The 23897-nt window shown below is 33.1% G+C and overlaps 1 protein-coding gene across 2 annotated transcripts in view; it reads right to left on the bottom strand.

The window, feature by feature from the left end:
* Window positions 1–23897, bottom strand: part of SMCHD1 (structural maintenance of chromosomes flexible hinge domain containing 1) — a 114844-nt gene that overhangs the window by 23444 nt on the left and 67503 nt on the right. For both annotated transcript variants that reach the window (XM_031439119.2, XM_010976525.3), the window contains exons 29-39: window positions 22558–22725; window positions 19958–20083; window positions 17862–17941; window positions 17469–17626; window positions 16076–16191; window positions 15181–15245; window positions 7499–7586; window positions 6764–6895; window positions 5472–5621; window positions 956–1082; window positions 669–788 (exon numbers count right to left, since the gene is read on the bottom strand). In XM_031439119.2, coding sequence (XP_031294979.2) covers window positions 669–788; window positions 956–1082; window positions 5472–5621; window positions 6764–6895; window positions 7499–7586; window positions 15181–15245; window positions 16076–16191; window positions 17469–17626; window positions 17862–17941; window positions 19958–20083; window positions 22558–22725 — 1330 coding nt within the window. The remainder of the gene's footprint in view (window positions 1–668; window positions 789–955; window positions 1083–5471; window positions 5622–6763; window positions 6896–7498; window positions 7587–15180; window positions 15246–16075; window positions 16192–17468; window positions 17627–17861; window positions 17942–19957; window positions 20084–22557; window positions 22726–23897) is intronic.

The following is a 23897-nucleotide window of genomic DNA, read 5'->3' as shown; positions in this document are numbered from 1 at the left end:
GTACTTGGATGAAGACAGTACATATTTATTGGTTAACCAATCAAAACTTTGTAATTATCATGACGCCAAAAACCACAGTGAAAAAATTTGACAGATGGGAAGCGATGACACAGCACAACTCAGCAAGTGCCCTAATGTTATACAAAACACATTTAAAAACTGAAGTAAATGTTCCATGTATTGACTTAAAAATAAGTTACCCATTTCTCCATCAGTATGTGCTGCCCTGTACACCTCCACAGTGTGATATGCTGCAGATATTTTTTAAGTAAACTACACACAGCTCCATGGCTCAAACTAAACATTAAATCACACATCACCTCTCAGTGATACTGTCATCCAGTATCTTTTGCAGATGCTAGAGCTAGATATAAATATTATTATTGTTATGTCAAAACCCTTAAATTTCCAAAGATTCAGATTTCTAATAAAATTTCAATTTTTTGTAGGTAAGCAGGATATAAATTTATTTAAAACGCAGGAATACTTCATCTTCAAAAGATCGAATGAGTAATATAAAACCATCACTACCACCTTTCTGTTGTGTTCTGCAGTTTACTTCTAAGTCCAGGAAAGAAGACAATGTTTGCATCTCATGGTCTCAACCTTCTACCTCACCATTCCCAAAAGCATAATTTTTTATTACCTTTGAACACAAAATGACTTACACTTCATCTCATCAAGAAGCTGTTTGCTGGCATCAAATAAACTTCTATACATTATAATAGACTTAGATAATTGGTCCTTTTCTTTTGTAAGTGCTGCCATTTGTTGCTGCTTCTTAACGTCTAAGGAAAAAAGTTCAGATAATTTACTTCAATTTTTAAACTGACTTTTCCAAAAGGTCATAACATGACTAGGTAACTAGTAAGTCCATGTAAGCAGAAAGCAAAACAAAGTTATCTACAGTACCACAAACTTAAGAGTTTAATTCTCTATTTCCCTAGAAACTTACCATTGTAAAACATGAATGGTAGGATATATGATTCTAATGTGCTTGATAAAGCTGGAAGCCGAGGCTCAAATATAATAAAATACTCAGTGCTATCCTTTCCAGGACTACTTTCTGCCAGTACTAGACTCTGTATGAGAAAAAAGCAGTAAGGAAAAACAGGACTTAAAAAGGCATTATAAATGTTATATATTTCACTGTGCTTTGTTTTCAAGTAAGTGGTAAATTTTAAAGGCAAAAGGCAAAACCGACTGACCTGTAAGATTTGTTAAGTATGCATCAAAACATCTACAGCACCACACAAGACATACAACTTTTACCTTTTGGTACTGGTTTGAAAGCCAATTTATCTTATCAATAAACAGCTTATGCCAAAAATATATACGATGGAAAATTACAAGAAAAAAGTATGCTTTCTTTCAGACCAGCAATATCAGTAGCCACTTTTATCTTGACTAGAAAAATCTTGATTTCAACCTCTTAAGTTGAAGCAGTGTGAAACAGCTGATGGTGTGAAAGTTATAAAAACAATCACAAAGAAATGCACAAAGCCCAATGCTGAGTTTAAGTTACAGCTGTTACCGTGGAAGTAGACCCACCAGTCCCAGGTGACCAAACAAGAGGTCCTGAAAAGCTCTAAAGATTTTTTTTCTTAAATATATTTTTCTTCATTAATGCACACACAGAGAAACCTGTGATACACTTTAAGACCATAGTATACAACTTATTAAATAATGCAATATAAATAATTTATATCCTAAACAATTTTTCAGTCTTTCAGGGAATATTAGGTGGTAGGCATTTTGTTTTTTAGACTACAATAATAAAATTAACAGAGAAGTAAAATTCTTAAAAATCTAAATTGATAGAACACTGTAGAACAATCCACAAAATAAAATTGTAAGTCCATCATTAAACTAACCACCAAATCCACTTAGTTTCTGAAAGCTGTTTTCAGTGTATTTACATGAATATAAATACATATAAAAATAAAACTATTTGCACTTAAAAAATATAACATACACTTTATACTTTAGTAATTTGCTTTTAGCACTCAATTTGGCCTGTCAATCAATTCAAGTCAATGTTTAAATATCATTCTTTTTTACATTTACACATAGTATAGACATAATACACCATAATACCCTCTCACTGGGTGATGAACATTTAGTTTAGAATTTTTTGCAATTATTTATAATACAGCAAAGAAAATATCTTTCAATACTTCTTTGTGTGTTCTCTAGAACAGAAAGAAATATAATGACTTGTTAAAAGTTTAACAGGTAGTTATCAAATATACCTCTAAAAATGCTACATCAATTTATCCTCTCATCATTAGCGTATAAGAATATCCAGCTCCCCTGATGCTTGGCCAACACTTATTACCAATCAAGTACTTTTTTTCCCTAAAATGATGTATTAAAAACAACCAGCAATTATTGTTTTAACCAGCATTCCCCTGATTAGTACTGAGGTCATGCTTGTTTTATTAGTCATTTATACTTTCTCTTCCATTAACAGCCTGTTCATATTCTTTTGGTCATTTATTTTTCTACTAGATTGTCTTTTTGCTTACTGACTTGCAGTAAGTTCTTTAGGAAGTTTTAAAAATATGTTCAATATATTACATTAATATATTAATCCTCATATATAGTTAAATATAAAATCTTTCCTTTATGTCTTGTTTAAGGAGATCTTTCCTATCTCAAAGTTTTACAGTTTGTACTCTATGATGTACAATTTATTAAGGAAAAAGGAAACACAGTAACAGAACTGAAGAGAATGGAAGAGTCCAACACTGGATCCATATACAAATGGGAACCTGGAATATGAGAAATGGACACGTACATAGCAGAATAAAGTTAGATACCTTGTTCAGAAATTTCCAGATCAAGTAGGCAAATAATATAAAGAATCTGAATAACACAATTAACAAACTTAACCAATTATAAATTTAGATTATAACTTTAAAGAAAGCAGTACATGCTCTTTTCAAGCAAACTTGGAACATTTACAAATACCAGGTGTGTTCTGGGCCAGCGTTTCCAAATGTCCCTTATGATAAGAATTATCTGCTTGTTACAATTCAGATTCCACAGCCCTTCCTTCACCAGAGCTACCAAATTAATATTTGGGCCAGGAGCCAAGTAGGTCCTGAGAGATTTCTGCTTATTCAGTGTGATGGGGGGAACCTCTAGTGGAAATTCATATGCATGACATGAAGCTCAGATTCCGTATGCAGCTGTGGGGGAATAGCTTAGTCACCGTCTTAATGTGTAAGATGTGTCAGAAACATGTACAGCAGGGTTAGTCACTTCAAATGCCTATGGGGGGCCAAGGTAACAGGACATAGGTAAACAGCATATAGGTAATGAGCTAGGTGTATTTTTCCAATGCAAACTCACTTTGCATGTTCAACATGTTGTCCCCTTGTCTTTGTTTTTCAACATGTGGCTTTCATTACCTAATTTTTGTTAGGGTTCAAGAAAATTTCACTTTATCCTCCACTATAATACATGTAAAAGAACAAGTATAAATATAAGCAGCAGCTGACACTCGCCCTCAATGTCAAGAGATGAAAAGTAGCATGGATGCAGCTGACTGGAAAATCCTGCTGTCTTAAGAGAATCCTGGCCCAGTATCACCAGACCTTTAGAATTCTCCAAATAAAGCAGAAATGTAGATATTTACATGAAAACTCCAGAACTTTATGTGTTGAAAACTAAAGTGGAAATGCTGTAATGGTCAGTCACTGCAAGACGAACCACCAAGTCTAATAGTAGGCCAGGTGCAAGCTGGAGGGTTCCCCAGTCGTAGGCCTAATGTTAAAACAATGTGATATTAGCACTGAACTAGACACTAGCAATAACAACAAAAAAGACACTGAAGAATTAGTCAATAAATGATATTCAAAAATTTAGTGAATAAATTTGAAATAAGATAAAAAGATCAAAGATTAAAACCATAAGAATACCAGAGCTACCACTGTGAATACAATCCTTCCTTCCTCCTGCTCCAATATAAACAAAGCTAAAATCTAAAACACAAACTCAGAAAAAAGATAATACATAATTATAAAGAAATATTAACATCTTTAATATAAAATTAGGAAGACAGGGGTGAATATTCAAAAGAAAAAGAGTTAAGGGACAATCCTTCAAAGGTCAAAAACATGAAAAATGTTCAACTTTCCCAGTAACAAAAAAACATTTTTTTTAACTATAGGAAGCTTGGTTGAATTTTAAAAACCATTCTATTCAGCGTTGGTAATATGAGAACATACGCATACTTCTGGTGGGAATATAAACTGAAAAGCAACTGGCAATACCTACCAAAAGGCTAAAAATGTACATACCTTATCTCCAATTCTCTCTCTAGCAATCAGGTAAGTGCAAAGGATATATATATAGAAGAAAGATGATGGAAGCAACAGTGATAAAACAAGCTTTGAAAAAATATATATATACAAAAAAAAATTGAAAAACTAAAACCAGTAGTGGAGCATACTACCCAAAAAACAAACAAACAAACAAACAAAAAAACCCAAAAACTTACCAAGACTTGGGGAAAAAACCCCTAAATTTTCACTTTGAATTGATCAAATAAATTATGAGCATCAATACAATGACACAGGTTTATACTTACTAGTAAATAAATGTATAAAGGATGTGTTAAATAAGATTTTCATGAAAGGACAGTTCTATATTAGTGTAATTTTATACCCTCCGCCATGTATGTAAATCATATTCACACAGGACATCCATGCAGTGTTAGTGTATATACAGAAAAGTGTGGAAGATTATACACTGAATTGTTAATCATCAGTATCTCTAAAGAGTGATAATACAGTGATTACTTTTTAAGTTCTTGAACTGTGTATTTTTTATGTAAGTAAAGTTATTTCTATTTTGGAAAAAAATGAGCAGAGACAAGCTGTTTTATTAAATTTTTCTTGATACATGTACTTTTTTTAGAGTTTTAAAAATTATTTTTATATACATGTACTTGATTTTTTTTTTTAAGTTTAGTTCACATTTTATTTTTTATTGCTTTGGTTTTTTTGGTTTGGGGGGGAAGTAATTAGATTGATTGATTGAAGTGCTGGGGATTGAACCCAGGACCTTGTGCATGCTAAGCAAGCACTCTTCCACTGAGCTATACCCTCCCCGCACCTTATGTGTATGTTTTTACCTAGGCTATGCATTATCCTATTTCTATCCATAGAATGGTAGCTTTTCAGTGAAACATAAATATCATTTTGTCACTGACGTTAAAAATCACTATAATCACAGAAAACAGTCATCCGCAGTGAAAAAGAGAGTCTTTCCAGTAGTAACAGTGATCCTGGGTTCAATGTGTAATAGCTTAGAGTAATACCACAAAATATTTCAGCTGACTTTCCAATTTAATGCTATATTAGAACATCTTCAGAGTTACACATACAAAAGAACAGGTACTGTAACACTGCAGTTTCAACTATTAAATATAGAAAACTTATCTACCAAAAGAAAAAAATTACCGTGATTTCAGCTGAACCTTTCACAAAGGGAAATTCAAGTGTTCTCACTTTCCCAATAAAGAGTGGTGTGTCGTCTTCCTCATTAGAACCTTTGATGGTAGCCATTACAGTGCCAACCAAATCAATTCCAGTACGATTGTTGTAGGCATCCTGAAAGTAAACAATGGAAAGTAACCAATTAGAAGTGGAAAGAAGAATAAACCCAATGAAGGACATGTACAAATCAGAAATATGACCAATTTGTAAGGCCCCAAATATTAAATTAAATTCTTACTCTAAATATAGAATTTAATTCTCAGAGTAAGTGTTCTACAGGCAGGAAATCCTAGAAACCATAAAAGAACCAGAGGCTTCCATCTAATACAATGGCTCCCAACTTGCTGTATTAAAAGGACTCCCATTTAAAAATGTGTCCTTATCTATACAGGAAGGGGGTCAAGCTGGGGCTGTTCCCCAAGGCAATAAGAACCCAGAACATTCTGACACAGCAAGACCCTGTCATAGCAACTCCTTTTACTCTTTTTTTTTTTTTTATGGGATAATAACAGCAAAGCATCAATCCTAGATCTACTAGAAATGGGACAAGATGTTACATTTTATTTGGTCTTGGATAGATGAAATGAAGTTGAAATGAATCAGAAAATTTAAAAAAAAATCTGTTATGTAACTTCAGCACCTATGTACTGATCTATGGAAGATTAGTTTAAGAACAACTTTTGTGTCTAAAACAAGAAAATTACACTGAAGGAGTTACATATTCCATCAGCCAAACTCTTCATAAAGAAGAAGTCCTGTTAAAGTGTTTTATGTGTTTTTGTTAATGTTCTTGGCAGCCCTATTGCTGCTTACTCTCTCGGTAACCAGAAGCTTTGAGGAGCTCAGTATAAGTCATGGGAACAGATCTCTTCAAAATAAATACTTAATTACCTCCTGCCCTCAGTGAAGTGGACCTTGAGGAATCAACTTACTTCCCACACATTCAAAATACATACATGAAATAGGGGTATAAAGTATAATAAGAGTACCTTTTTTAAGGGTATAAATTATGAAAGGTTTCTGCATGAGTCATTCCTATTTAGCATATCTGGATTTATTTTACATATAAAATTATTCATTCTCTATTTGTATTCAAGTATAAAGATATTTATAAATATTTCATTCATCTGCACAAATGCTTCCTATAAACTTAACTGAATAATCAAGATCTGATTCTGCAATAACTACCCTGCACTCTTAAACTAGGAATAATTTTTGTTGTTACTCTTCGTAATTTGGAAGTAAATAAACATTACCGTGATATGAAGGTATAAATCTTTGACCAAGGTCCTACTGGCAACCGAGCGAACATTTGAAACAGCTGGTGTAGCTGGCTGTATTTCAGGAACTAACTTCACAGGTTGATTAGGCAGAACATCAACTATAATCTTACAAAACAAAAGAAGCATTCTGATTAACAATACACTGATGGTTTAGTATTTAAAGAGGAAGAGAAGAAATAGCACATAATAAATGAAATATTACTTTAAAACGTACCTCCAATAAACTCTTAAAACTTTAAAAAATGCAGGATAAAAGGCATATCAGATTAATTTTTGAATGTTAACCATCTAAGAACAAATATAGAAACACTTAAAAACACAGGCAATTTTTAAAAATTTAGTGCACTAACGATAATGAATGGAGATGGTGTATGTTAAAACTACCTTAAACTTCATTATCCAGAATCCTAGTACTTGAAATGTTATTAACTGAAAAATTTTCACGTATGATTGGAGCAACCTTACCACAATATAGATTAAAATGTTGACTAATTGAGTCCTTGATATAAAGGGGGATGGAAAGGTAACTTTTGCATCAGGTCAAATTAATCAGCATAACTTATATATATTTATTCTAAAATTGCTGAAGATGGCATTATTTATACTTTTCATCCAATAATTAATCCAATTTTAAACAAAACATATCTCAACAAAGCAAGAAAATGGGAAGCTAAAGCTAACTGCAATGTATAAAAGGAGTAAACAAACCTGTTCACTATTAAGAATATTTGCTTTATCCATCATAAAGCCAAACTGGATACAATATGTTCCCACTTTGTTAGGAATTGCTTTATCCCTAAGTTAAAAAGAAAGATAAGATCACCGATAACTTTTAAACGGAGGGGAAGAAATTCAAAGCATTAACATTGCTGTTCCTTGAACAAAAAGTAAATGAGAAAGAAGAGAGTTACTATTACTAGATTCACCTTCATTCACCAAGTATTTCCTGCATTATCAAGCTTAATTCTGGATCTCTCTTACCTGGACACTCTTTCACAAAACATCTAGAACACAAACGCTGGATGTGGCAAAAAGGAAAGAACAGCAATATAAAGTTGACAGAGTAGTAAGCACAAAAACCAATGAATTATGTATCAAGTGAATTTTGCTTAATTTCTCCCCAAATTTCCAACTCAGTCTTGCATTTCAAAAGTAAAGAATATCCTGATCTTTTTATATTGCTTTGTTTTCCATTCAAGTACTATTCTAAATATTTAACTCTCTCTATATTAAACATTTATTGTGATTTAATTACCAATAAAGAACACAGTATCTAGTAAGAGACAGTCTTGTAGAATATTTTGGTCACAAACACAATGATTATCTGAATGACATTCTATGGTATACCTTGGATGATATGTGCAGTATGGTTCATGATCTCTAAGGTGGCTCTGCATGTCATTCATATTCTCAAAATACTGGCATAACGCAGTAAATAAAGGCTTTTAATATATATCTGAAATGATATTCTGCACTGCAACATATACACAATCTTGGAGAAAATTATGTAGCCTTTCTCTAAGCCATGTTTCTCTGGGGATAATTCCTAATAAAGTTTTAGTAAGAATGAAATAAGACTTCTGCTTCCAAATGGCAGACCAATCCTTCCTGATGAAGACAACCATATTAAAAAAGATATTTGCCTGAAGATGTTTGAGAGATCATAAGCCAGAGTGAAAAATGACTCAGCAGGATGTAAGACAGTGGGGAGACTCTGGGAGGTGAGTTTCATATGTAAGGCTGCTTGACTCCTGGGAGAACATTCTAGGAGCAGAAGTGGACCTAAAGTAGACAGGATCGCAAGGGAAAAGCAACTCAGCTTTGAATTATCTCAATCTCTGAAAATGGACTGAAATGATAACAGACCACTAGTGGCTCAGACAATGGACAGAAGTAAATGTAAACTGTATGTGGAGAAAGATTAACTTCTTAGACTTTATATTATTTCTACAAATATTCATAAATAAAATGTATGGTAAAAACCAAACAAACAGATTCATGAAGAGGCAAGAATTAGAATGAAAACCAACAGAAACGAGACAATCAAAACAGACTGAAAGGAACTCTAGACAGATTTAATAAATTTTGATCACTGCTCAGAGTCATAGAAGACAAGACTAAGAATTCCAACAACGAACTGGATCCTTTAAAAAAAAAAAAAAAAGCAAACTAAAAATACCAACCAGAAATGGATAATGCAAAGGTGAATTTAACAGCAAATAGACACCAGTGAATAGGGATTAACTGAAGGTAGTTGAGAAGCAAAATCTAGAATGAAAAGACAAAAAAATGTGGCACAAAGAGGCTAAGAGAGAATACTATAAGAAGGACAAATGTGCATGTAATTAAGAGTGTCAGGAGGAGAAGAGGGAAAAAATGAGGCAGAAGCAGTATTTGATGAAATAACGGCTAACAATTTTAAAGAACTGAACAAAGACCACAGATTCAAAGCTGGCGAAAATCAAATGGGATAAATAAAAACAAATCCACACATATGCATGTCCCAATGTAACTGGCGAAAACCAAACTCAAAGGAACCAAAAAAGAAGACATTGGGGTGGGGGGGTAGAGCTCACGTGGTAGAGCACATGCTTAGCATGCACAAGGCCCTGGGTTCAACCCCCAGTACCTTCTCCAAATATAAGTAAATAAATAAACCTAATTACACCCCCATAAAACAAACAAACAAAAAAGGCAAAATGTGTGCTTTGAGGGGGAGGCTATAGCTCAAATGGTAGAGTGCATGCTTAGCATGCATGAGGTCCTGGGTTCAATCCCCAGTACCTCCTCCAAAAATAAAAACGAACAAACTGAATTATCTCCTACCCCCCAAAAAAATTTAAATAGGAGAAATAATTACTTTTCAAGATAACAACAGTTAAGAATGATCATCAATTTCTCAACAGAGATGATGGGATAGTGATGCATGGCCTGAAAGTGCTGTTAAGAAAGAAACTGACAACCTAGAAAACTATGTCCAGGAAAACATTTTTCAAATATGAAGTTGGAATAAACACATTTTCAGGTAAAACTGAGATAACCTGTCACCAGCAGCTGTGCACTAGAAAATATTAAAGGAACTTCCTCTGATGGAAAATGATCCCAGAGGAAAGCTGTGATTTGAAGGTTCACAGAAAGGATAAATGAGTCAGTAGATCTAAATGAACACTGACTATATAATAATGCACCAGTGCATTTAATATACACAACAAAGGTAAGTAAGTTGGGAGAGAGAAAATGGAGTTTAAGTGCTCTAAGATTCATGCACAGACCAAGAAGAGGGTACAAAATGTGAATTATCTTTTAGACACTGGTATGTCAACTATGTATGCTGAAAGAGAGAGAGAGAGAGAGAAAGAGAAAATAGTAAAAGAAAAAAATTTTACATAAATTCAAGTCAGTGAGGAATAGAAAATAAGAATAGTTGGATTAAATAAAAAATAGTAATAGATTCAAAAGCAAGCACTGTCATAATTGTATGTAGTATCTAAACTTTTCAATTAAAACACAAATTATTAAAAAAAAAAATCTGCCAGGAAATTGCAGTAATCTAAGTCTGAAAGTAAATAATAAAATGGCCTCAAAATACGGAGTAAGTAAACACTGACAAAACTGAGAGAAAATAGGCAAATCCACACTCATACTAGGAGATTTACCACACTGCTAGGAAAGCAGACCATATTTTTCTATATGTATATAGAAATAGCAGTATGTAGATAGAAAAATCAAACAAAATGACTACAGACTTTGACCTAATAAACATGAAAGACTGTACTCCAAATGCAGTATACATTTTCTAGTCCACATGGAATATGTACAAATATTGACTGTATACACATACTATAAAAACAAATGTCAATTAACTTCAAAGGATTCAAATTATACAAGGTAGGCTCTCTGACCACAGTGGAATTAAGTTAGAAATCACTAAATAAAAGAGAGTAAGAAAATCCCATAATTTAGAAATTAAACAATCTATTTCTGAATAAGCCATGGGTAGAAGATGAAATCACAACGAAAACTAGAAAATATCTTGATGCAAATAATAATGAAAACACAATGTAAAAACACTTGTGACTATTCCTAAAGCCAAGCTCAGATGGAAATTTATAGCTCTATATACATATATACGAATACTTAGTTATGTACACATGTGTATGTACAGACACACACATATATGTATATATAGGTGAAAATAAATGAGCTAAGCAATCATCTCAGGAAGTTTTAAAAAGCCAGAAGCAGGTTCTTTGAAAAGACCTACAAAATTGAAATATCCTGGTAAGATTAAATAAACAACAAAAAGAACATTCAAATAACCGATGTCAAGAATGAGAGATCAACATCAGTCACATTGCATTCTAAGTGACTATATATTATGCTGTACCAGAGTATGTTACTGTGTTCTTAGGCTATGAAGAGTCAGCTACCATTGCAGTGACAAAGAAAAGCATGAGAGAAAAAGAGAGCAGTTAATTAAAATGTCAGTACTATTGCCTATATGAATTTGTTACATACTTTGTAATAAAAAAGAGAACTACAGATCCTACAAGCAATACAAAATATCATGAACAACAAATTAGAAAGTTTAGATAAAACTGAAAAATTCTTAGAAGATTACAAGTTACCAAAACTGACCAAAGATGACACAAGAAATACAAATAGTTCTGTAATTGCTGTATTTGAAGAAAATTAATGCATAACTATCACCTTTCTCTCAAAAAACACCAGGCTCAGATGGCTTCACTAATGAAATCTACAAAATACTTAAGGAAGAAACGATGATATTCTTACACAAGATCTTCCAGAGAATAAACTAAGACCTAGGGATCACTTCTTCTAATTATTTTTGTGAGGCATACATGACCTAGATATCAAACCTGGAAAGAAAATATATACACATAAAATCCAGGCAACCTTGACCCATTAATGTAGATGGAAAAATCCCAAACAAAATATCAGCAAAACAAATCCACTTATATATAAAAGAAGTAATACATCATGATAAAATTGCATTTATTCCAGTAATGCAAGGTAGGCTAAATTAACGTTCGGAAAAATAATGTACTGTAATTTATCACACTGAGAAAGAGGAAAAGTATTATATATCACCTCAACAGATGATGAAATGTCATCATCTAATGTCAATTCATGATAAACAATAATTCTTTTAGTAATGATTACAAATGACCAATCTAATAGAGACACCAAAATAAAAACCGTAAAGCCAACATCACAGTTATGGGTAAAATGCTGAAACGCCCCTTTTGGACTGGGAATGATATTAGAATAATCACTCTTATCACGTCCATTTGACATTTTACTGTAAGATATAGCCAGTGCAGTATGGCAAGAAAAAGAAATAAAATGTCTAAGGACTAGAAAGTAATAAACCTCATCATTATTCACAGGTGAGTGTGCAAATATTTAAAACTTCGTATTTGTTACTAGTCTGTCACAAGAAAACAAAACTCAAGAGTATTTAGACACACATATAGTAATCTGACATTGCCTTGACAAGTGCACACTGAAAGAACTTTAAAAAAATGAAGGGAGGGAGGGATAAACTGGCAATTTGGGATTAACATATTACAAACTACTATACATAAAAAAGGTAAAAAACAAGGACCTACTGTACAGTACAGGGAACTATATTCAGTAGCTTGTTAATAACTCATAATGGAAAAGAATCTGAAAAAGAATGTACATATACATGTGTATACATATATTTAACTGATATATATAACTGAAACACTTTGCTGTACACCTGCAAATAATTCAACATCGTAAATCAACTATACCGCAATAAAAAATAAAGTACAAAATCACACACACACACACAAAACCCATCAGTCTATGACAGATTGGAAATTTTTTAAAAAACAAAAATTAGCCCTTCAGTACAGTCAGTCTGAAAAAGAACTGAACTAATATAATGAACATTCTGAACCTACTGATGATTTGAATAATTTTTAAAATAAGAGAAACCTTAGAGAGGATTCTGAAAAGATGGCAAGAAGTAGGTAGCATCAGGAATCTGTCTCCCCATCTAGACAATGACGGCACCAGTATAATCTATTTTGGAAACCTGGAGGCTATGGAAGGCTTGCCACTTCCAGCAAGCCTGAAGACCTGGATGGTAAATTCTAGTTAATTTTACTCAATTTCAGCTCTTAGCATACACAGTATCAGCTACTCATTGCCCACCTCCCAGCCCCACAGCAGGTAGCTCTGTACATGTTCCTGGAGCAGTCTGTATGGCGCTCACAAGAACCAGGGTAGGCAAAAGTGGACCCTATCCTCCCAATATTGGGAATACAGATTCTGTTTGCTGTTTCTGATTAGAGTTACAACAAAAATGCTAGCAGCCACTGTTACTGCACCAACCCACAACATTCCAAGACCTATATCCTCCAGATTAAGCAACTCCTAGGAGGATTTAAAGGGCCAGCACTCTTTCCTGCCCCTCTTCATTTTTCTCTTTTTGGAAGCCAGACATTAAAGGACATTAAAAGCAAACAAACAAACAAAAAATACTGCATATATGGGAAAAATCAGAAAGTGAACTCACTTGCTCAGGAAAAAGGCTCAGAAAAGACCCGAAAAGACCTTAAGTTTACACTTAAGCCTGATCTGTGGCAGAGAAACAGCCTACAACAATTTAAAACAGAACAAACGAAAAATCAAAACAATAACCAGCAACCTTGGAGAAGGCAAAGAATCTCAACCAGAGTTACCACATTATTAGATTCAAATGTCTAGTTTTCAACAACAACAAAATCACAAGGCAAACAAAGAAATGGAGAAGTATGGGCCATTGAAAGGAAAAAATAAGCCAATCAAAATTGTCCCTGAAAAACACCTGGTAGCTAATATACTAGACAAAAACTTTAAAACAACTACCTTAAAGATCCTCAAAGAACTAAAGGGAGATGTGAAAAATGTCAAGAAAATCATGTATGAAAAAAAAGGAAATACCAATAAAGAGATTAGAAAACTTAAACCAAAAACAAATTCTAGAGCTGAAAAGTACAATAACTGAAGTGAGAATTTTACTTCATGTATTGAAAAGCAGATTTGAGCAGGTGGAAGAATTAGCGAACTTGAAGATAAGACAGTGGAAATTACAGTCTGAGGAACAAAAAGAAAAAAGACTGAAGGAAAGTGAAGTGAGCCTAAGGACATCACCTGACACATCACCAAGTGGACCAATAAACACATCGTGGGAGTTCAAGGAGAAAAGAGAGAAGGGGAGGGCAGAGAGAATATTGAAGAATGGGCGAAAACTTCCCTAGTTTGATGAAAGACATGAACATAAATATCCAAGATGCTCAAGGAATTCTAAGTAAGATAAATTCAAAGAGACCCACACCAAGACACATTATCAAACTTTCATAGGATAAAAAAGAGAGAATATTGAGAGCAGCAAGAGAAAGGTGAATCTATTATATACAAGGGATCATTAATAAGGTGATCAGCTTTCTCATCAGACAGTTTGGAAGCAAGAAGGCTGTGGGTCAATGTTTTCAAAGTCCTAAAAGAAGGAAACAGTCAACCAAGAATCCTACATCCAGCAAAACTAAAAAAACTTTACTTTTTTGTCCCTCAAAAGTAGAGGAGAAATCACGACATTCTCAGATAAACAAAAGCTAAAGGAGTTTATTACCACGAGACTTGGGCCAGAAGAAATGTTTAAGAGGGTCCTGTAAGGTTAAATGAAAGAAATATAGGCAGTAACTTAAAGCCACACGTAAAAATAAAGATCTCAATGAAGGTAAATACACACGCAATTGTAAATGCTGATAGTAATGTTAACAACGGTTTACAATTATATCTTCTGTTTTCTATACTAGGCTTAAGAGACTAATATATTTAAAGAAATAAAACAAAGCAATTATTAGTCCAAAAGCAAAAAAGACATTTCTAATAAATAAGTAAAAGAAACCTTAGACATCATCTATTCAAAACAATTTTTCAGATTTCAAAGTACAGGTCCAGAAAAAAGAAGCAACACTCAAAGTCAAATAGTTAATAAAACACTAGTTCAGCTTTTTTACTCTGTAAAATCTTAAGTTTAGAATTATAGAAATCCCTATAAAATAAGATATTATAAAGTGCTCTGACAACGTAATTCCTCTGCTGCTTTTGATAGTTTTGAAAGCAAGTGTATCTATCACAACAGTCTTTCCCAAAACCTTTTTACAATGTTTACAGACAAACAAAACATTTTTTCAAAAAATTTCCTGACCAAAAAATTAGGAGATATTAACATTTTGTATTCAATCATGAATTATTTTTCCCTACTCTAGCTGAGAAGGCAAATGTTGCCAAGGATGATTAACTCTGTAACAAAAAAATGTAAAAAAAAAATGAAATGATTTGAGAAATACCTGAAGTAGAAGCAGCCATCTTCCTTGTCATTATCTTTTATTTTATTACAGCTAAATGTTTCTGCCTAGAAGAAGTAGGAAAGAAGTGGGGAGCGATAAATCACAAAGTTAACACAGTGTATTGAGGATGAAAATTTATGTTACCTTCATCAAATGTGAATCCAGATCACATTAGGATTGATAAATACACACACACACACACACACACACACACACACACACACACACACATCCCTTTACAATGCATGTATGACACCATAGTGAGATTACTCACAGTGGAAAGATACACAGTCATTAAAGGACACACAACAGATCGTTACAGTGGTAACATAATTTTAAGATAACAGCTTATTGGGGTTGTAAGCATAAAATATATATCAAATTTCAAAGACTTGGTACAAGAAAGTAAAGTATCATTAGCAAATTTTAAAATACTGAGTTCATGTTGAAATGGTTACTTTTGACATATTAGGCTAAAACTATATTAAAATTAATTTTACTTTTTTCTTTTTGCACTTTTAATGTGGCTACTAGTTAAACATCATCTGTGGCTAGTGTTGTATTTCTACTGGACTACGCTGCTTTAGACTCTCAAACTGTTCTCTCCACTCTATGCTCCTTTACTCTGCATTCTATCCATCATGTCTCTTTCAATCACATCTCTTTCTGTATTACCTCATTGTGATATTCAGTGGTTTTTTTTGCCTTGTGCTACTGTTCTCCCAGATATAATTTTGAATAATACTCTGATGTATTTTTTTAAAATCCCAAGTGATGGAATGAGTTACTTTCTAGCTCTCCAGTATTGACACACTGCATTTTTACATTAAATTACATATAATTTTATGGTAAATATAAGCTATTTTTAATTTCTGAAATGCTTTCTATGACTCACATTTGCTGGTGGCCGGTTCCCACTGTTAGACAGTTTCCACATTTTCATGGAAATACGTGCTGGATTAATATTTTTAATGATACTGTCATCTTCAGAAATAACAGTAATCATAAAATCTGTAATGGTGAACATTAAAAAATTATTTTCTTTCTAGTTCAATTAGTGGATTTGGCTAAATAATTTTATGTCTTAGGGCATACATCTTGTTTAAACGTTAATAAAATTCTGATGGAGAAATAAAACTATTCTTTAGTCTTCCCCAACAGTTTGTTCATAGAAGTTATTAATCATGACAGATAACTCTCTAGTGCTAAATTTCCCACAGAAATCTAATAAATACATCTCTGCCATCAACAGTCCTTTGTCTTACTGTCACAGTCTGCCATGCAAGATCAAAAGGGTTGGACTGTGGGTACTCAGCAACCTAAAATAGGCCAAACAGTTACAAATCTACACGCTTTATGTATTCTGAGAATGCAATGTTTACCTTCTTTTATGATTTTCAATAGCATATGGTAGCTAAACTATTATTATGTATAATAGTCCCCATATACTTATCATCTGTAATATTCACTTGTTACCTGTCAGTTTTTTAATCACAAGAAATAGGTCTTATCTCCCCTAACAGATTTCAAACTCCAAGTACAAAGGTTATGTATATATGTAACTTAATTATTTAAAATTATCGTTAATATTTCAATTGAAACTTTCTGGTCTGCTTCTTTCACTTCCTGTAACTATGAATATGAATTCATCCATTCAAGAAAACCAAAGTCTTCAAGAATATTACCTCTATAAAGCAAATACTATTTCCTATTGATTTGGTACGTGCCATATTACACTGAAATCATTTGCTTAGTTGATTGTCTCCTACATTAGACTGAATTCACTGAAAACTGTCATACTCACTGGAACTAAGAGCCCAGTATAGTGGATGGACATTAGTAGGTATTTAGCATATGTTTGTTCTGAAATATCTTTAATCATAAATTGTGATGTGATGTATTTCCATCCAAAGTAAGTTGAACAGTCTCAGTTCTGTTTGGTTCAACACTGCACCGTATTTAGGAGAACATACTCGTACAGTTCTTGACATTTAGCAGTTCACACTTCTGCAGAATTTCACAATTCAGTGAAAGAACAAACACAAACTGAATTACCTTAAGCTATCAGTTTATGTATGAACTTTTAATTCATTCTTAACCATTAAAGGAATGTAGGATATAGGGGTGAGGGAAGATATACCTAAGTCAAATGTACTTTTCTTGCCATTTAAAAAGCCATAACATGATTGCTTTTTTATCATGCTGAACACTTGGGATAAATAATTTATTCCACTAATGTAAAAGCAGACTGTCACTACAAATGTATTTTAAAACTGTGAATTACTCACCGGTGAAACTACCCCCTGCTAAAAAGGAAGCATCTTGGTCATATTTAACATTGAGACGAATGGGTTTTTCAGGGTCTGGAAGAATCATTAACTTAATTATAGGTCCTTCTATAGTATTCTTGTTATAGATGGCTTTAACCTGCATAATATGTTCTCCTCTAAAAAGAAAAAAGGGGGAAGGGGAGAAAGGGGTTTAAACTGCATTAGTTATAACTAAAAATTCTAAGACAATTTATACAAAGTTTAACTCATTTAGGAAACCTCTCTAATCCTGTCAGTTCCAACTCCTGACTAACACTAAGTAGAAGGCTAGCTATTACTCTAAACTTCATCAAGTAATAACAAAAAATCAATCTCTATAATACCAATAACTATCAAACTTTCAGTTCTTACCTAGGAGCATAAACACTGAACACTCCCAAATTAGCCCTGCCCCTTTCATCAGTTTTATGCTGTTGGTTTGAAGGAGTGAGCTGGAAGCAAAACAAAACAGTTAATTAGAAAATTCTAGGAATCAAATTCTTTTCTTCTATTACTATTTAAAAACCTCTATTTGCACACACTTCTAAAATCTAAAATTTTCTAATTTGAACTGAAATAATATTGTGATCACATAATCCAAAGTCATCACACATACTGATCAATTAAACTAGAATTTCATGTATTTCAATTACGATCTTGCAGAATTCAATGTTCACTGTTTCAATACCACTGATGTACCAAGTGAAGTTTGGTCATACAAACAATGAAGGTGTATTCCAAAATTGGGGGGTTGTGGGAGACAGCACAGGAGAAATAAACAAATATACATACATAATTATAAGTCACGGCATAATACTATATCCATTGTTATGTCATCTTTCTCTTAGGACATTTACTCAGATGTGCTTTTAAAATCTTTGTTGCAATATTACCTTTGTAGTGATAACCAAGTTTTTACTTTCAAGTAACTTGGAATCAGTGGCCACATTTCCTAATCATTGGTTAGAAGAGTCAGCCTTTTGCAGATGCTTCTCTAAAATCTAGATCATACTCTTATTTGGTGTAGAAAATAATCACTCTCCCAGAAGCAAGCATTAAGAACGAAAGTCTATCTGCAGTAAATGGCAGCAGTATATCAGACTCTCCCCTAAACCCTAATTTCTATTTAAAAGAACTTAAAGATTAGGTAATTATGCAGACAAAGAATGCAACAGCTGGTGAGACAAAAATGAGAAGGAGTAATTGAAATACTAAAAGTCCTGTATTTGTACCTGTCTCACTTATCTTCCAATCCATCTTCTCTCAACCCATCTTTCTCAAAGTATTTCTTCCATCTAGTCCTAAATCTTTGTGGCTAAGCCAGAGAGGTAAGTCTTCTATTTTATGCTATATAGCAGCAATATTGCAGTCTTTTTTGACAGGCATAAGACCTCTGACCCTGATTACTTTACTTTGAAAACAAATCCACGTGGATCACAAGTCATTCTTGGCACTTTAACCTCCTTTATGGCTTTTAAAATCAACTTGTTGGGTCCTGGTAAATTCCTACTGGAATTCTTAATGAACTAATGGATTAATTTCAAGAAAATTGTGTATTTACATAATATAAACTGTTCCCATTCTCTAAAATTATAAAATGTGGAGGAATGCCCAAGTCCGGCTGAATACAATCCCAGGAGCTCTCTTCCGTGTTGCCTGGCAAAAACCTGGCTGAGACAAATGAATTCCCTTCAACCAAAAGAAGAGACTTGTCAAAATACAACTCTGCAAAGGACTGGCAGCTTCTTCCCCTTTCCCCTCGCAGAAGGGCCTCCAACTTTGTACCAGGCATTCAAAGCCCCTGCTAGATCCTAAGCCAGCTATCCTAATACTCATGGAAACAGCTGGTACCTAATCTTGGACTTCATGTATGTACCCAAACATTACAAGGCCATGTTCATGCTTGCCGAATTCCCTAGCACACAACCCAGTATAGGTCCAATAGCTATGCCCAGACCTTGGTAGCTCTCCAAAAGGTAGGAGAGTACTGGTATTCACATGACTCTTTCTGCTTACCCTCAGAGCTTGTAAATTTCCCCAATAAAACCTGTTCCATAACCCATACTGCAAGCCACTGTATCTGCTTTCATTTCCCTTGCCAAAATTATCTATTCATCATAATGTGAAATCTAAATATTATTGGTATTATGTAATAAACACTCAGAACATTACCCCTTGTTACACTTTTTTCAAGATACAAACTATACTTCCTCAAAATAACTATAAAAAAGTTTAGGTTGATTTAAACTAATAATAAAGATTATATAAGACTATATTTCTGAAGGAAAAAAAAAATAGAGAAATGTGACAGCTAAAGACATTCCTTGAGAATGAAAGCCACAATTTTAAGTAAGAAAATTATTTAAGAACATTTAACACTTACCTTTACATTGACACAACATTGTAAACTGACTCTACTCCAATAATAAAAATATATATATATATATATATAAAGAAAAACACCTTACCTTTAAATTGTTAGCTTTTACAAGACTTATTTTAACCTGTGGCACAGGTGCTGGATTATCCCACTGATCACAAAGTTGAACAATGAGAGGATTCTGTAATTCTCTTCCATTAATCACTGGGATGGACTAAAACAGATATATTTTAACAAACACTAAAACATATGTGCCAAACAATATGATTACTATTTTTATACTTTTAAAACAATCACTTAATTTATCTCTTCTAGTCACAAATAGCTTTTCATCAATTAAAATAAACTTGTGAAAGTCAATTACATTGTCACAATTGATCCTCTTCTCATAGACATACTTTGATAAAAGGAAAAATAGCATTTGACACTACTGCCTTCTAGAGCCAGTCAAGAATTCCAAAAATTACATATTAGAAGGACTTCAATAGAAACAGAAGCTTATCTTAGGTTCTCATATTTAGCACTGTCTACACTTAGCTCCTCCGTCAATTGTCAGCACTCTGCCAGTCTACATGAAGCAGTAATGAAATGCACAGCTTTCCAGCTTTTGGTTAAATGGGACTAGTCACTGATAATCTACACTGTTTTGTTGGCTTAAAATGCTTCCTGCTTTTCCCTTACTTCATGTAAGGCCTGTGTAATTCTAGGAATTTGCAGGCAGACATATTAATACTGGATATATCAAAGGAAACACACTGTCAAGCAAGAAACCTGTTAAAGTCCAATCCTCTGAGTCAGATTTTAAAAGTTAAAAAAAATAGAAGATGGGAGAGAACTAGCGAAAAAGCTGATTTATCACCTCTCTCCTACTAATAACGCTGCCTCTGCTTCTTCCGTCCCTCACCTTACCTGAGGTAGTTGGTTACCAAATTAGATTATGAGGCTGCTAAAAGTAGGAGAAAAATTAATAAAATGTTATGGATAGAACTTTATGTTTTTTAAAAAACAATACCCTTGAAGCTGGTTTAGTTTAAATGCTTGACTACTAAAAAATTTTCATGGATAGACAATATATACTCTATCTGCCAAAGTTTATAAAAAGCCTGAATATAAAACAGTGCTTATGTTTCTAAATGTAGACACATTCCTAGTCACATTAATTGTCTATCCATCAAATAGTAACTACTTTTAACAAATATCTTTCAGTAAATAACTTTGTAGCCCAAGGTGATAGTCAAAAATTTTTCTGCAAAATAGTGGGGAAAGGAAATATCCAAAATCAAATGTTCATGAATAAAAATCTGCCCTCTGCCACTTTTTAATATTGTCCTATAATTTAACATTTAAGAATTTCAGTTTCCTCATTTATAAAGAATGATAATATATGATAATGTTGTTGAAGATTAAATGAGAGAATATACATATACTTATGTATTTATGTTTTCCTATTTATCATGTTTAGGTGTTAAATCGGTTCTCTTTTTCTATTTAATATCCTGTGAGGGGAAGATAGATCAAGAGTTAAATTAGAAAATTCTAGGAAACCAGATATTCAATGATTATGTTTTCAGTCTTATCTACATTTAATGTATCTCTTAACAGAATCAGAAATTAGTTTTAGGTTTTATTTTTAAACCTTCTGGATTTCTATGGTATCTGCAAATCTTGTAATGAATTTTTGAGTTCACAAGCTATCATTATTTTTGATAATCCACTCCTACAAAACCATATGAAGAGATGCATGTGTCAAGATTCTTTCCACTTCAAAGGTACACAATTATTCCATGACATAGTCAACAAATTCTGACATCATTAGGTACAAAAAAATGCATTAATTTACGTAGTATATGTGCTTCCAGATAAGAATAAGTCCACTAGTTTTTCCGTGAAACTCGTCAGTCAAGACACTGTTATGGAAAAAAACTTTTTGAAGGACACTGACATACTGGTTTAGCTGTTTTTTTTAAACTCACAAATCAAAAAGGGCAATCTCAAAGTAAAGGATAGATATGTAAGCTTTTCTAAAGTGATCAGCTGCTTTATGGGATAATTTCATCTACTACCATGGTCATGTTGAGATCATTTTCCTTTAGAAAAAAATGTAAGTTTTCATACCAACAGATTAGGCCTTCCTACGCTGTAATGGAATGCCAGAAAGTGAACATTTTAAAATTAGAATTCTAAAAATTTTAACAAAAACTCAAAGGTAACAGATTTGATAGACATTTGCAAAATTACTATTTAAGATTTAACTATTTGCACTGGAAGGTATACTGAAGTTTTTATGGATATAATGAATGACTTGGTATCTGGTATGCTTTTTAAAATTCTAGCAAAAAGTTTTTTTCTAAGTCAGTGAGAGAGAACAATGAAATAAAATTAGCAAAAATCAGTAACTGTTGAAACTGGGGGTTCATTATATTTTTAATTTTATGCATGTTTAAAAATTTCTATAATAAAGTTCTTAGGATCTGAAGTACTACAGTATTTGTTGAACAAATGTGAGCACAGTGATGAATTAAATAATGAAGTATTATGATTCGTATTACTTTGTCCTTTTGTTATTGTTACTATTGTTAGTTGTTGTTACTTCAACAACAAAACTTATCTATTTTGATCTACTGACATTCTGAAGGCAATAAGCCATGTGGTGTTCAATTCTTTCCAACAAGGCAGGAAGTTACTTACCTCCTTTAATTCTGGCCAGTCTATAAGGAGAAGTTTAGCTGGTGGGCCAGAAATTAGCTGCACTCGAATGAAGTCAGAAAACTCACGCCAAGTAAAACAAAGATCCTTATTTCCAGGAGGACCTGGAATAAATTTGATGCCTCTTACACTTATACTTTGTGTATTTTCCTAGAGAGGAAAGCATATTGAGAAAAAACAGGGAGATAATGTTTAGTTTTCAGAAAAATGAAAGATGTTGTCACTAATCCATGTACATGCAGATGTGTTTCCAGTAAAACAATGGCAAGTAACTTGTACATATGCCAATACTGGTGTGCCATGAATTTCATTTCCTTGAGAGAAGAAAAAATTTCTCTTGAGGGAGAAATCTAGAAGGTTCCAGCTATGTTCTTTTACCTGATCTTGCCCTGATTTCCCTCTTATTCACACCTGCACTGTCTCCTTTCTGTTCCCCAAACAGCCAGGCACATGCTCGCCCAACAACCCTTTGCACTTGCTCCTTCCCTCTGTTTGCAACATTCTTTACCAACAAGGCTTTTCTTTAGGTTCTGCACACAGAACACCTTAATCAGAGGGGTCTTCCATGACCACCTTACGTCATAGCCCATTTTACTCTTCTTCTTAACACTCATTTCTTACCTTTACATGCTCTCCCCATTACAAGATAACCTGTGAGAAGTCAGGAGCTGACTTGTCATTACTCAATCTGGTACTTAGAATGCCTAACACATCATATTAATAGATACCAATTAAACTAGTCTGTAATATTTGCAAAGTGACTGAAACACATAAACTGATTCCGTACTGGCATAAGCATAGTGGTATCTGCATTTTAACAGAGACCCCCTAATGATTTCATCATCTTAAATTTCCACTAAGTACAAACCTATTCCATCAGATTTTAAAAATCAGAATTAAAATGTCATGTCTTATGACCTGAAACAACTGCTTGTAGAAGATTTTCTGTAAAAATATATTGCAAAATAATCAAAATTAATCTCCTGAAAAACCCACATTAATTGCAGGGGAAGTTTTTTCATTTACAAAACAAATTTTCATTAGTACAACATACTGAATGTTCAAAATACATAAAGTCTAATGTAGAATTCCACATTTAATAGTGAAACACCAAATGCTCTTTTAAAGAGGTGATGTCTTAAGTAATGTTGAAAGTTTTTCTGGTTTTACTCCAAATCTTGAAAATAACATTTGCATATGCATTTATAAATTGCAGGTAAGTATAAACAGAATTAAGTACAAAATTCTGAAAGGCACCCTCTAAGGTCTAATGCTAAAATTATCAGTGGAATGTACTTCAGAAGAGCAGTATATTTTATGCA

This window comes from Camelus dromedarius, chromosome 32, assembly GCF_036321535.1.
Source record: "Camelus dromedarius isolate mCamDro1 chromosome 32, mCamDro1.pat, whole genome shotgun sequence".
NCBI lineage: Eukaryota > Metazoa > Chordata > Mammalia > Artiodactyla > Camelidae > Camelus > Camelus dromedarius.
This window is presented reverse-complemented; position numbering and strand designations above follow the sequence as displayed.